This window comes from Aotus nancymaae, unplaced genomic scaffold (genome assembly GCF_030222135.1).
Source record: "Aotus nancymaae isolate 86718 unplaced genomic scaffold, 86718_ANA_hifiasm-v0.15.2.pri h1tg000010l, whole genome shotgun sequence".
NCBI classification, from domain to species: Eukaryota; Metazoa; Chordata; class Mammalia; order Primates; family Aotidae; genus Aotus; species Aotus nancymaae.
In genome coordinates this window covers 32633162-32647688 of record NW_026988421.1, presented here as the reverse complement: position 1 = coordinate 32647688, position 14527 = coordinate 32633162, and the positions used below count along the sequence as shown (strand labels likewise).

The 14527-nt window shown below is 52.8% G+C and overlaps 1 protein-coding gene across 3 annotated transcripts in view; it reads right to left on the bottom strand.

Moving 5' to 3' along the window:
• CRTAC1 (cartilage acidic protein 1) overlaps window positions 1–14527 on the bottom strand; it is a 164786-nt gene that overhangs the window by 32843 nt on the left and 117416 nt on the right. For all 3 annotated transcript variants that reach the window (XM_064373998.1, XM_064373999.1, XM_064373997.1), the window contains exons 6-10: window positions 12127–12261; window positions 8450–8595; window positions 5307–5443; window positions 1428–1510; window positions 413–513 (exon numbers count right to left, since the gene is read on the bottom strand). In XM_064373998.1, coding sequence (XP_064230068.1) covers window positions 413–513; window positions 1428–1510; window positions 5307–5443; window positions 8450–8595; window positions 12127–12261 — 602 coding nt within the window. The remainder of the gene's footprint in view (window positions 1–412; window positions 514–1427; window positions 1511–5306; window positions 5444–8449; window positions 8596–12126; window positions 12262–14527) is intronic.

Below are 14527 nucleotides of genomic sequence, written 5' to 3'. Positions count from 1 at the left end.
CAGGGAGCCAGGGAGGACAGGAGCGGGAGAGGGGGAAGAAGGAGGTAGAGAAGAAAGCGGGCAGGGGAAAAAGAAAGAGGAAACTAGGCAAGAAAAATGAGTGAAGCAAAGACAGATCAGCTGAATGACAGAGAGGCACTGCAGACAAAGGAGACAAAATCCAAGGGCCTCAGGGAACAGCGTTTGGCAGAGAAATGACAGTGGAAGGCAGAGAGGCAAGAGCTTCTCCGGAGGTGGCCCTTCCTGAGCTTTCCTGTGCTGCTTGGAATTTATCTCCCTCCTTCTCCAGGGCCCGGGAATGCCATTACCCACCATGCTGGCCAAGGCAGCACCCGGCGCTTTGCCCTCACCAACCCGAGGTACCCGAGAGCACTCTGGGCTGGGATCTGTGGCTTCTGAGGTCCGAGCGCACCTGATTGCCTCTGAAGACGGACAGTGGCTGAGCCATGGACTCTCCGTGGGACAAGATGAGGTCCAGCATCCCATCTCCGTCGAAATCGGTCACCACACCCCCTACAAACAAGGCAGATTTCACCTTTGGCCGTCATCCCGGAGGCCCACAGAGGAGAGGGGCTCCCAGCCAAGTGCAGTATCCACAGCCCTGGGAGTGGGAGCCAGAGAAAGCACAGCACCGGGGCAGGAAGGCTGGGCTTGGCACCATCTCTTCTCCTTCCTAACAGCCGCCCCGTGATAGGACTCAGGCGACAGACATTTCCTTCCTTCCCCGAGTCTTTGCAGGGAAAGAGTGCCTGCACATTACTCAAACCACATGGGCTTCTTTCTGGTCTTTCTATTATGGTTTGAATAATACACACCTGTTATATTTGCACAGATTTTTTTGTCAATTTATCAAGTGTTTGCATATACAAGGGCCCCTTTTAGTCTTCATTACAACCCAAAGAGGTGAAGAGGGCAGATATAATTATCCCAGTTTTATGGATGTGGAGAACAAGACCCAGAAGGTAGTGTCGCTTTTCCAAGACCACAAAGTGAGGCAGTGGCAGAGCTGGGTTTTGGGACTCCTGGCCCAGTGCTCTGACAACAAGCTGAGTGCCAAGAGGGGCGGGGTCAGATGGCAAGATCCTCCTCTTGAGAGCAGAAGGGGCTCACTCCTCTCCTTTCCGTCCCCACACTGCAAAGCATGGCCAGAGAGGCTCCTGCCCACAGACCCACAGATTGCCATTCCCCCGCCCCCATCAGCCTGGGATTGGGGGAGTGGCCCATCCTCTCCTTTGCTTCCTGCCTGGCAGTCCTCAGGGTTCCCCCATCTCCACTCTCACCTCTGCCTTTGAATCTCAGCCCTCAGTGTGGCAGGGACAGGAGAGGCTCTGCCATGAAATTGGCTGCCCTGTCCCTCCCGCACTCACCCCAGGGCATGAACAGCGCTAAGGGGACAATGCAGGCCAGATACCCCAGATGCCCCTCACCTGTGCCCCTGCCCTCAGGCTCCAAGGCATCGCCCGGATTGAGCTCCTCGATGAGGGGGTCTCCATGCTCCCTGCGGATGACACTGCAGGAGAGGAGACAGGTTTGTTCTGGCAGGGTCTCAGAGGCCCCCTGGACCTAAAGGCCCACCTGCCCCATTCTGTCCCCTGAGCATCCCCAGGTCCCCATGAGCATGGGCTGTCACTTGGCTGCCCAGGGAGCCACTCTCTGCTCCCAGGCCCTGCCTACACCCTGCCTGTTCCCTGCCTGGGTTTTAATTCACATTGGTAAATATTGATTTTCCCTTCTCTAATGGATGAATTATAGGCAGCCTGGGGAAGGGCAGTTGATGGATGGAGAAGGGGCAGGGACACAACTACCTTCAACCGACCTTCCTTGTCCTTCAGGTGGCCCCTGGGTTTCCTAGTTCTGGATGCGATGCTAGCCGGGGTTTAACCCCACTCAGTGCTACCTCCTCCATGCCCTCCTGGACCATCCTGCTGGAAGCATTCCCTCTTTCTTCATGGCCTTTATCACTTTCTGCCTGTGTTAAAGCTCTGTATGAATGCATCTGATCTCCCCTGTTAGAATGTGAGCTCTCTGTAGGCTGGGACCTTGCATTATTCATCTTTGCACCTCTTGCAGCATCTAACACAGTGCTTAGCTCTCAAGAAGCTCCAAGCACATGTCTGCAGGATACAAAGGCAAATTCCAGGGGCAAAGAGAGGAAAGGGGTCCCTTTGGGTGGCAGGGGGTTCTGTCTGTTTTGAATTTTTAACCTTGATGTTATTTGTTTCAGAAACGTCTGCTAAAAAAGTTCTGCTTTTTCTCTACTCTCAGCTGATGATGGCGGTGAGCTTTCCTCTAGAATTTTTCTCACCTGGTGTATTCTCACAGCCTTCTGGGTGCTCTGCCCTAGATGTGAGGGGCAATGATGGGAAGGCAGACTGTAAGGAGGAATTGGCATCGCACTTCCTACCACACTGTAGGTTGCATGTGAGAAACACCAGAGGGCTATGATACGGCCACAGCTTCAGGAGGGAGTCAGGGTCCCTTGAGCTGGAGCCTTTGGTGGCTGGGTGGCAGAGAGAGCTGGCAGATGCCCCGTGAGGTGGGCTTGGGAGTCGGCGTGCATGGGTGTGATGCCCAGGCCTGCTGACACCCACAGTCCCTTTGACCATCTGTGTTCTGCAGACTGCCACAGCTGGACAGAGACACTTCTTGGTTCAGGTGACAATGCAGCTAAGGTGTCATAAGGATAACACCCAGCAACTCCACTGCATTTCTGTGTTCATTGAACACATTCTTAGGCAGCAACTATTGTGTGCCGGGCTTGCGTGAGGTATGGTGTGTGGAAGAAAGGATGGAGCTCAGAGTCCGTGTTAACAGGAACCGCCGTGCAGAGGCCTGAAGGCCCAGGGAGAGGGGGACGTGGGCAGTGCAGAGTTGGGAAACCTCACCCAGATTTGGGCAATCAGGGAAGGTTCCCTAGAGGAAGGGTCAGCTAAGCTGAGACCAGCACGGTGAGTGAGCATGTGTCGCTCAGATGAAGAGGGAGAATTGGGGGCTAGAGAGAGTGGGCAGCCTGAGGGTGAGGCCTGGCACAGCCCAGAACTGAAGGAAGCTTGCTGTGCCTGGCGCTTAGATGTAGACAGGGAGGTAGAGAGTGACGAGGCTGGAGATGCAGCTGGGCCACATGGGTTGTGTCGAAGAGTTTGGACTTCATTCAGAGGCAACGGGGAGCTTCTAGAGGGTCTTTGGAGGGAAAGGGGTGTGGCCAGACTTGCATTTTCAATGGCTTACTCTGCAGGACTAGAGACGAGAAGACCAGCCGGAGGAAGTGCAGGAATCTCCGTAGGAGACCAGGAGTGGTGTCATGGTGGAGAGTAAGAGCAGATCGGAGGCATGGCTAGATGCGAAAGGCGGTGACCCTGCACACCGCAGTTGGCCTAGGAGAGTCCCCGTTCATGCCTTTTTGCCTCTGTGATTCTTTTTCCTTTTCCTTTTTTTGCTGTGATTATTATTCATTTTCATTAAGTGACTGGGTGATGAGTTCCCTGGATGCTGCAGTTATCATTAAAAGATGTGCAGACTCAAGCACACTGAGGCTTTGTGTCCCCACAGTGCCTGGTGTGTTCCTGGAGAGCACCAGGGCCAAGGAGCCCATGATGCCTGTTCAGTGACAAGTGAAAAGCCCCTGCGGTGTGGGACAGTTGGGGGTTAAGCTTCCAGAGCTGCCAGCTGAGTGCCATTCCCAGCCGCAGCCCCTCTCGCTCTCCTCTCTGCTGTGTGCTCAGGACCCAGCCATCTGCCACGGGGACTTGGGGCACAGCCACGTACCTGGGAAGTGGCTTCTGCTGCTGCTATGTGGAAGCAAACACACTAACCCTCTGGGCAGCCACGTGGTGACTTGCTCTGTCCACTGACAGCCCTGGGCCAGCCTGCCTTGTCCTCCCTCCTGGCCCTCTCTCCTGGCTGCAGGGGATGCTGGGAGGTTTGAAGCAGGCCGGATGGGCAGGCAGACAGGGGAGGTACCTAGGTTCTTGGGCCACAGAGACAGGAGCACGAGATTCCTCAGTGCTCAGTGTTCAGTCCTCGCCCTCCCAGCGAGTGACACTTTATTAGCCAGAGAAGGAAAGCAGTGTCTCTGTTAACTAGCAATTGATCTTCTGCAATTAATCTGGAAGTTGTGAATAAGCTTTTTGCAAGGCACCTAATTAGTAAATCTAGCGCCTTCGGGGGGTGATTACATCCAGCCAGGATTGATGCTTTGTTAATAATTATATTTTAAAACATGTTTAGTCACACTCACGCCTTTTATTATAAATAGGTGGGCCCTCCTGGGATATGGGGTAGGGGTCTTGGGGGGCAAAGCAGGTGATCTGGCCCATGTCCTGGATCCAAGGCCCTGGCCCACCCTCATTTCCCCACCTGGTCCTGAGCCCCGTTGGCCAGGAACAGGGCCAGGAACAGGGACATCTCAGGCCATATGCCTTTCCAGGACTCCACCTATCTAGGACTCATGGGGACACCCTGAGCTCAGTTCCGCAACAGTGGTTCTTAACCTTCAGTGTGATGAGAATCACCTGGTGCCTGCTGCACCTGTTAAAATACAGATTCCTGGGCCTCACCCCCTGAGATTCTGAATCAGGAGATGTGGGGCAGGTCCCAGGATTCCGTACTTTAAACACTCTGGGTGATTCCGATGCCGACAGTCTCTGGACGTCCCCTTGGAGAAATACTGCCACAGCAGTTCCAGCCCTTCCTCCCTAGACCCACTGCTGGGAGGCCTGCAGATTCCCTCCATTTCTGAAACTCTTTTCCTTGTCCACCAGGGACACTTGTCATCCAGAATTTCCCAAAGGACGTTTTGCACAACACCAATCTCCACAGAAAAATCTGTGAAAGAAGCGCCCTGTGGTCAGACCTATTCGGAATACTCCATCCATCTTTTGGAAAGTTAAACTATTCATGGTCAAGTTAAAGGCACTGAGAAGTCCTGCAGTAAATAAACCTGTTTATCTTTGTTTAATCCAGGTTAAGCAAACAGGTTGGACCCTGTAGCCCCTTTTCATGGTGGTGTGGCTTTGTATCTTGTGGAGGTTGGGTTCTGGGTACACTTTGGGCCCCATTCCCTTGCCCTTTCCCTGCAATAGCAGAGGCCAGCTCCTTGCCCAGGCTTCACCCTGCATTCCCACAGCCTCTTGCCCAGTCCTTGTCCTTCCCTCCTTTCTGTTTCTTCATCAGGGGACCTGCCTTCACTTTAGCCTGACTCCCTGGCCCTGGTAACCCTCCCCTTCTGATTCTTAAACCTTCTCCCTGACCGTCCCTCCCACCAGCTGCCCAGGGTGAAGGGCCATGACCCAGGATGGAGCATCTACCGGAAGAGGCGGTTGGCCGAGGAGCTGCGGTAGGCGATGTTGTTGAAGAAGATCTCTAGCTCCTGGTCATTGTCAAAGTCGGCGGTGAGGACCGTGCGGACAGGGGAGGGCATGGAGAACTTGGGCGAGGCGATGTCCTGGAGGAAACAAGGCTGGGGGTCAGCAGCAGGAGAGTGGGCTCGGGCAGGAGGCCAGCTCTCCCCTATGGAGTGTGGGGGCAGTTGAAAATAAGAGACAACCCCACCCAACAGCTCCTCTCCTGCCTCTCCAGAAGGATCTGGGGGCTGCCTTTAGGACCACACAGACCTCAGGCTGCTTGTAGGAGAAGAAGGAGAGAAGAATAATAGTCGCAATAGATACCAGTGAAGTGCTTAGCAGCTCCCTAGTCTGGATCACACCTGTCCATCCCTCCTGTCCATCCCTTCTGTCCATCCCTCCTGTCCATCCCTCGAGGCAGTGCAGACATTAGCATTCCCATTTGACAGGTGGGGTAACTGAGTCCTGGAGCAGGAGGGGAACTGCGATGTCACAGGTACTGAGTGGGGCTGAGGCCAGGGCTTCTGATTCTGGATGCTGTGCCCTTTCTCCTATGCATCCTTCCTCCTCTGTGCTGAGTCAGAAGCTGGGTGGGCACCGGAAATCACTGTGTATCTAAATCCAGACTCCACCACTGACTAGCTGTGTTATCTCAGGCCAGTGACTAACCCCTCAGATCTCACCTTCCCCATCAGTAGTGCAGGAATAGTAATAGCTGCCTGGGTTGTGAGGATTGCATGTAAAATGCCTGGCACGGAGTGGGCATGAGACAGATCGCTGGCAGCCTGTCCTGCCTTACCCGCCACCAGCCTCAGGGAAGGTGAAAGGGTTACCTGTGGCTGTGGATTTGGCCGCCTCTATGACCTTATGTTGTTTCTTGGGAGCCTTTTTATTTTGATTTTTTTTTTGAGACATTTGCTTTGAGGAGGTTGCAGTATCAGCTACACTTGTCCAGGACTCATGGGGAGATCCCAGGCCCAGCTGGGACTCCAAAGTGCTGGAGGGCCTTGGGGGACCAGGCAAAGGGTGCCGGGTGTGATTTTGCCTCTGAAATAGAAGGAGAGCTGGGAAGGGCAACCTTCTGTTTCTGAGTGTAATATCCTCATCATAGGCTGGTTTTTCCCTTAAAGACCTTGGGGGCCTGTCCAAGTCCCAGGGCCCACATGGAGAGGGCTGAGAGAGGTACAGGTGGTGTCTCTGGGAGTCTCCTCTGCCCGAGGCTTGGCCCTGCCCTCAGCCTCCTGCTGCAGGCCCTCTCTGGCAGCCAAAGGGATGAGCGGGCTGGGTCAGCGGGCGAGCTGCCTGCTCTGGGAAGGCCAGGGAAGGAGGTTGTCTCCATCAGAGCAGTAATGAGGTTGAATAAGCCTGGCCAGCTGGTCAGGGTGGGTTGAGCAGGGCCTTAAAAGCCAGGGAGCAAAAAGACCTCAGGATCTCTAGCCATTATGATTCTATTGATCCTGTAAAAATGGAAACCTCCCATAGCCCCCTTGGGGTTGCCCCATTCGATGCCTGCGCTTCCGAGATAATGTATGTTAAGCTTAGCACAGTTCCTGACACAGGGAAGGCACTTGATGAATGAGGCATTTATTATTATTATTATTATTATTATTATTATTGCTCCTGAGAGCTCTGGGGAGGGGCCATCGGTCGGAGGAGTTAACGGTTCCTGGCCCTCAGCGCATCGGCATTTGGGGCTGGATGATTCTTTGTTGCGGGGCTGCTCTGTGCACTGCAGGGTGTTCAGCACTGTCCCTGGGCTCTGCATACTAGATGCCAGGAGCACTCCCTTCCCCAGCTGTGATGAACCTAAATGTCCCCAGACATTGTCAAATGTCCTGGGGGGAGGGCAGCAAGATCGTCCCTGTTGAGAAGCTGGGAGAGAACAAGAGCGGAATAAAGATGGAAATTATCCAAGATCCCAGGACCAGCTGCCCTGGGCTCAGGGCACGACTCCTCCTACCCAAAGAGCCTGAGTCTCAACCCTACCGGGTCCCTTAGCAGTGGGGAGTGGCTGGCCTGAGTGTCCCAAGGTGGCTGCCTACAGGGAAGGGACCCAGTAGGGTTGGCATCTCCTTTGTCACACAGACATGGGGTCCTTGGGGACTTTCCTGGGACCATCAAGCCTCAGGTAAACCTGGGAACTTTCCCATTTCCTCGGGGGTTTTTGGCAGATCTAGGTACCTGCAGAGCAGTTCTGGGTCCCTGAGATCAGCTTCAACCAGCCTGTTGTCGTCCCTGAGAAAGTCCCAAACCCATGACCCTCAGGCTGGTGGCACCTCCATCACTGTCACTAACAGCCCTTTTGAAGAATTCTTGGCATCAGTCTATCAACAGCTCAGGGAGGGGGCACAGAGAGGGCTCTGAGGCCACCTTGCCTGCCATCTGCTGCTTGTCTTTAGGGGCAGCTGTTGGGAATTCCGTGGCTTCAATCTTCCATTCTCTCTACCACTTTGCCCTTGGTCTGAACATCAGTCTGAAAAGCTCAGCCTGGGCTTTTGCGGAGCGTGCAGGGAACACCATCCTGTATCCTCTGCGCACTCTCCACAGACACTCACCCTGATCTATTTTCCAGGAGCCACCAGGAAAAGTGGCCTGGATTCAGAGAGTGCAGCCCACCTCCCAGGGCTCTGGCCCACCTCGGAGGCTGCTCTACCACCTCTGCTGACCCGGCTCTTCCTACTCTGGGCTCCTGAGCTCCTACAGCTGCCTGGCTGTAGTCCTTCATCCCTTGGTGTCACCTTCCTTGTGACACCACCCCTACCCTGGGCCGGGAGAGCCCTGCTCAGCCTGGTGGGAGGAGCGGGCCAGCTCTGATGGCATGCCAGGGCGCCCCTGCAGTGCTGTGGGAAGGAGTGAGTGAGAGGCTCCTTCTTTTTTTTTGAGACGGAGTCTCGCTCGGTGGCTCAGGCTGGAGTGCAGTAGCATGATCTCAGCTCACTGCAACCTCTGCCTCCTGGGCTCGAGATTCTTGTGCCTCAGCTACCCGAGAAGCTGGGATTATAGGCATGCACCACCACACCCAGCTAACTTTGTATTTTTAATAGAGACAGGGTTTTGCCATGTTGGCCAGGCTGGTCTTGAACTCCTGAGGTGAGGCCCCTTCTTACCCGAAAGCGGACCTTCCCGTGGGCGCTCATCTGCAGGTAGAGGCGGTGGGGGCCATTCCAGTTGCCATAGACGATGTCCACTTTGCCATCGCGGTTGAAGTCAGCCAGGGCGACGCCTCGCCCATGCTGATGGGGGTCATCCACACCTGGGGAGGAGAGGCAGGAACTCTCAGGGCGACATCCCCTGCACACTCCACAAACACTCACCCTGCTCTAGCTCTGTGACATGCAACTAGGGAGGGTGGCTCTCGTCTTGTTCCTACTGTCCCGGGAGTAGATGTGGAGACACAGCTGCAGTCTCAGAAGCTCTCAACAGGGGCAGGAGGTGAAACAGTCATGTGGTTGCAGAGAAAACCCAAGACTTGTGTTCAAGCTGTGTTTTCCCAGCATGCATATGATTTTTACCCTGTTTGGGGGCGGCATGGGTGGGAGGAGGGAGGCTAGGGGAAATTCTGGAGGACCAAAGGCTCTTCCTGGCCACCCCCAACACTGCCACTGGGAGACATTAAGCTGATCATGCCACTCTTTCGCTAAAGTCTCTTAGTGGCCCTCCCATTGTCTTGGGGAAAGTTCTAATTCTTGCCTGGGGAGCACAAGGCTCTGCCTGACCATGGTCCTGTCCGCCTTATCTGGTCTTGATTTGGTCCCACTCTCCCCATCTTTCCAGCTCCTGGGCCTTTGCTTAATCTGGTCTCTCTACCTGGGATGCGTTCCCTCTGGCTCTTGGTTACCCAATTCCTGGTTATTCTGCTCTCAGCCACAATGTCACCTCCTCCTGGAAGCCCTCACTGACCACCCATCTTGCCCTCCCTGTCAATCTCCCACCTCGTCTTGCCCACCCTGTCAATCTCCCTGACAGCCTCCTGTTCTTCTCCTCCAACATGCTGGTCACAATGTGCAGTTATGTTCCTTTGTGGTTTACTTGTTAGGGTCTGGCTTTCCCACTAGCCCTGACATTCCATGAGGTCAGGACTCTCTTCTTGGTTCACCTGGGTACACGCAGCGTCTATCTCAGGGCCTGTGGTTGCCTGGTAGTTTTCAGTAAATACTTGCTGAATGAGTGAACAGACATAAATAACATGACAGAAGGCAAACCGGGGACGTGGGTGACAGCAGAGGAAATACTACAGCCACGACAGGGAAGCCCACAGCATGCCTGGTGAAATCTGGAAAGTGAAGTCTCTGTGCCCAATGCCATCTGCTTATACCATCCACTGAGTGGGCCCTGGGGTATGGGAGAGGGTAGCTTAGCCCACAGCGACGGTCTGACCTCCTAGCTGCCCACTGGCCAGAACAAAGCTGAGAGATGGAGGTGAATGTGACTCTAAGCACCCACCCACATTGACTCTTTCAGAGGACAAACAGCTGTGAGTGGTCAGGCCCTCTGGGATGGCAGGCAGCAGGACAATGTAATTGGCAGTGGGGATCAGAGACCCCAGAGCACAGGGAGCTCTTGCCAGAAGGCAGGGTGGGCCCCCTGAGAACGGTGGAGGCTGAGCATCCTCCTGGCGGAGGTAAGGAGCTGGGGGAGGTGTGGGGAGAAGAGGCAGTGATACCCGGGCCTGAGAAAGTGGGTTTGCAGAGGACTAGGGGCAGCTACCAGTTCCTAGGATTAATACTCCATTAATTCTCTGCCAAACTCCCCAGCCCAAATGTCGGTGGCCTTCTGCATTGGCCCATTTCTCTCCTATCTATGAGGCACCTTGACAAGGAGCTGGTTCCTTTTCACAGGAATAATCGGTGCCAGGCTGCATTTCACAGCAGCATCTGTTTGGGTGATGAATGCCCTCTTGACATGTCTTGTTAAACCCCTGCAATCATTCTGACTTTCAATTACGGGCCTAGCACCTTGCCTCTCTCCTCCTGCCTGATACCTTCTCCCACTCCAACTTGTTCACTAACCTCTGCTTCCATCTCTTTAACACCTTATCAAATCCTCCTGATTTTCTCCACTATCCCCTCCCCTTTGCTTTATGATTTTTCAGCAATGAGAAAATTTGCTGCCAGAGGATAGCACTAGGAGGGGTGAGCCAGGTGAGAGGACAGGCCAGGGGAGCCCAACTTCAGCCTTGCCAGAGAAGGGCAAGAGGTAAGGGAAGGTTGGGGCTGAAGGGCAAAAAGCTGGGGATGGGTGTGTGTTCAGTAAGTCCCCGCAGTGAAGCTCCTGGGCAGAAAGCTGGGGTGACAGATACTCTCAAGTACAAGAGAATGGACTGGCACATGTGCAGGGATTCGATGCCAACTGCCGGCATCAGCCAGAGCTAGCAGGACCCTGGATCTATGTGTCTAGAGCCCACTTACCACTCTGGGAGGCCAGAGCTCTTCCCCATGCCTCCAAGAAGGAGGTGAAATCAAACCTCCCATTCATTGGCAAGGTGGGAGGAAATGGTCGGGGGTACATGGGATGTAATAATACATCTGAAAACTTGCAGGAAGTGTCCACTCTGTCATTCAGCAGAATTTACTGGGTGGCCACTGGATGCCAAGCCTTGTGTCAAGAATGAATAGAACTGTGACCCGGTCCTTGTAAAGCTCGTAGACAAACCATGATGGCAACGTGGAGCCTGAGCGAGCCGTGCACGCAGGAGCAGCACGAGGAGGAAGGGCCGGGCTCTGCCAGGTGGCACGGGGAATCAGGAAGGTCTCTGCAGAGGTGTTATTTGAGGTGAATGATGAAGGCTAAACAGACATTCTGCAGGTTGAGAAGCGAGAGGGCAGGTGCAAAGGCCCTGAGGTGGGTGGGGGATGAGCACAGGGGAAGGAGGAGGAGCAGAGCTGGGAGCCCGGGGCACTGTTTTGTGTGGGTTTTATCCTGCTTCTTATTAGAGCAGGATATTTTTGTCTATAGCTGTTTCTTTTTTCTTTTTCTTTTTTTTTTTTGGACAGAGTTTTGCTCTGTCGCCCAGGCTGGGGTGTAGTGGTGCCATCTCGGCTCACCGCAACCTCTGCCTCCCGGGTTCAAGTGATTCTCCTGACTCAGCCTCTTGAGTAGCTGGGACTACAGGCATGCCCCACTACACCCAGCTAATTTTTTTTTTTGTTTTGTATTTTTAGTAGAGATGGGATTTCTGCTAAAATCTGTGTTAGCCAGGATGGTCTCGATCTCCTGATCTCATGATCCACCCTCCTTGGCCTCGCAAAGTGCTGGGATTACAGGCATGAATCACCGCGCCCAGCTGCCTATATCTGTTCCTAGATGTCAGTACCTTCTCTGTGTGTGGGGTGGCCTGAGCCTTATTCAAATCGGCATCCTGTGTTCCCAGTGCCAACCTGACACTTAGCAGGGGCTTCACGAACGCTCAGTGTATTGATCTGAATGTTGAAGATGAATGTAGGAGGGGGCCAACGTGGGGAGAGGCACCTTGGAGGATAGGTTGACGCTGAGAGACACAAGCAGGACATGGAGGGTCGCAGGCAATCCCAGCTGCTGGAAGATGACAATGGGCAGGAGTTCCAGACCCCTCTCCCCAGCAGCAAACACTCCCTGTGGCCGGAGCCATGAGAGATGGGGAATAAGAAATGACAAGCAGAGTTTCTCCGTGGGGTGCAGATGATGATGTGCCCAGCTCTCCCTGCAACCAGAAGGGACCACGCTGGAGGGGGTGGGGCAGTCTGGAGTGCCCGGTGGGTCTGGGATGAGAGGTCAGGGTGCACAGGGCATGGCTGCCTCCACTCACCAGCACTGGCTGCAGCGTCCACAAATGTGCCATCGCCCCGGTTGTGGAAAAGGAAGTTAGGCCCATTCTCGTTGTCACAGAAGATATCCGAGGCACTGCTGCTGAGTATGGGGCCCACACTGACGCCTCGTCCCCCTGGGAGAAGACATGGTCCCGCAGTGAGTGGCAGAAGCAAAGCCCCAGGCCCAACCTGGAAGACGGGGCTGCCCCTGAGGCCTGTGGGGAACTGCACCGGAGGCTCCTCAGAGGAGCCAGGGGGGAATTCTGCTTCCCGTGCTTTCCTGAGCCTAAATCTGGGCCCATGGTCTCCATGAACCTGCGTGGAAGGTGACAACACTGATGACGAGGGAAGGAAGGAGCTCCACCAGGCACAGGGACTCCACGCAGAGGCCAGCGCGTGTTTTCCCCTTCTAAGAGAAGTGGCTGAACAATCATCTTAAATCCTAAACCCCCAATAATCCTAAACCCAGCTCTAAGCATACCATTGTGATCAAGTCACAGATCCCCCAACAGCCTCCCGAGTCCCACTTTGAGTCATACATATGTTGGCCAAGACCCATGTCCCAGCTTTAAGAACCTATAGGAATAGGTCCCTAGCTATAGGTACAAGGATGCTTACTTTGCTTTGTTTGACGTTAAACAATTACGTCCATCAATAGTGAACGGGTTGAAAGGATTACGGAGCATCCATATGACAAACCATTCTGCAGTAAAAAGACTGCATAGATCCATATGGATTGACTTGGAGGAGTGCCTGTGATATATGGTTGAAAGAATCAGCAATTCACCAAGTCATGGCATTGTGTGATCATGCTTTTATTTTTAAAAATAGGAAAATACATGCTATTCTGAATACACATGATTGTGCAGGCTTATTCAATTTGGAGAAAAGTGGGAAAGGCCACACCCCAAGCTGTGAACACTGGCTGCCTTCCTTGATGGGGCAGGATTTGGGGAGGGAAAGAGAAACGATAGTTGGCCTTTTTCCTTTGAATATCTTTGTAGTGTTCGACTTGTTGCAACAAGAATTGCTTCTGTAGTTTGAAAGGAAGAAATCCAATAAAGTATATATGTTTTTTAAAAAGGAAAGAAATCAAGCCAGCTCCACATTGGGCTTTGAAGTCTCTAAGAGCAAATTTGAGCTGTTCACGTCAAGAAGTCTAACCTTAAAATGTCCTGAACAAACTACCCCCGCCCAGTGGGTTTCAAATGAAGGCTCTCTGTTTGCCAGGCCCCACCTCCAGCTCCTAGGAACACAAATCTACCCTGAGAAATCCTTCCCCCGGCCACACCACCAAACACTGGAAGAACTGTGCAGAAAATGACCCAACCAGGATCATGATGTGGATTCTAGCCCCAGCCTGGCTTCTAACAAGCTCTGTCACCCTGGGTAATTTATATCACCCTTGAGCCTCAGTTTCCTCATTTGTAAAATGGGGAGAGTCCAACCTGCCTCTTCTACTTTGGGGTTTTGGGAGGACCAAATGAGGTGAGATGCACCTGTCAGAATGACCATTATCAAAAATATAAAAGAGCACATGTGTTGACGAGGGTGTGGAGAAGCGGGTACCCTTGTATACTGTTGATGGGAATGTAAATTAGTACAGACATTGTAAAAACCAGTATAAGGCTCCTTAAAAAATTTAAAATAGAACCACCATATGATCCAGCAATCCCACCACTGGGTATATATATCCAAAGGAAATGAGATCAGTGTGTTGAAGAGATATCTGCACTTGCAGGTTCACTGCAGCATTATTCACAATAGCCAAGATAGGGAATGAAGATATGAAGTGTCCATCAACGGATGAATGAATAAAGAAAACGTGATATATATACATAATAGAGTATTACTCAGCCTTAAAGAAGAAAGTCCTGTCATTTGTGACAACATGGATGTACCCGGAGGACATTATGCTAAGGGAAATAAGCCAGGCACAGAGAGGGAAATACCACATGATCTCACTTCTATGTGGAATCTAAAAAAGTTGAACTCATAGAAGCAGAGAGCACACTAGTGTTTATCAGGGCGAGGGGTAGGGGTGTTAGGGAACTGTTGGCCAAAGGATACAACGCTTCAGTTTAACAGGAAGAATAAGTTCAGGGATCCATTGCACAACGTGGCGACTTTAGTTAATAAGAATGCACTATATACTTGAACTTGCTAAGAGAGTAGATTTTAAGTGTTGTTGCCACAAAAAAAGTATATGAGGTAATGCGTATGTTGATTAGCTCGATTTAGCCATTCCTCAATGTCTACGTTATTTCAAAAGATAATGTTGTAAGATGAGCTATATGAAAGGGCTCTGTGGACACTGCAGCCTTGCTGCTCAGAGTCAGGTCTGAGAAGCAGCTGCAGGAGTGGCACCTGGGAGCTTGCTAGAATTGCAGAACCTCAGGC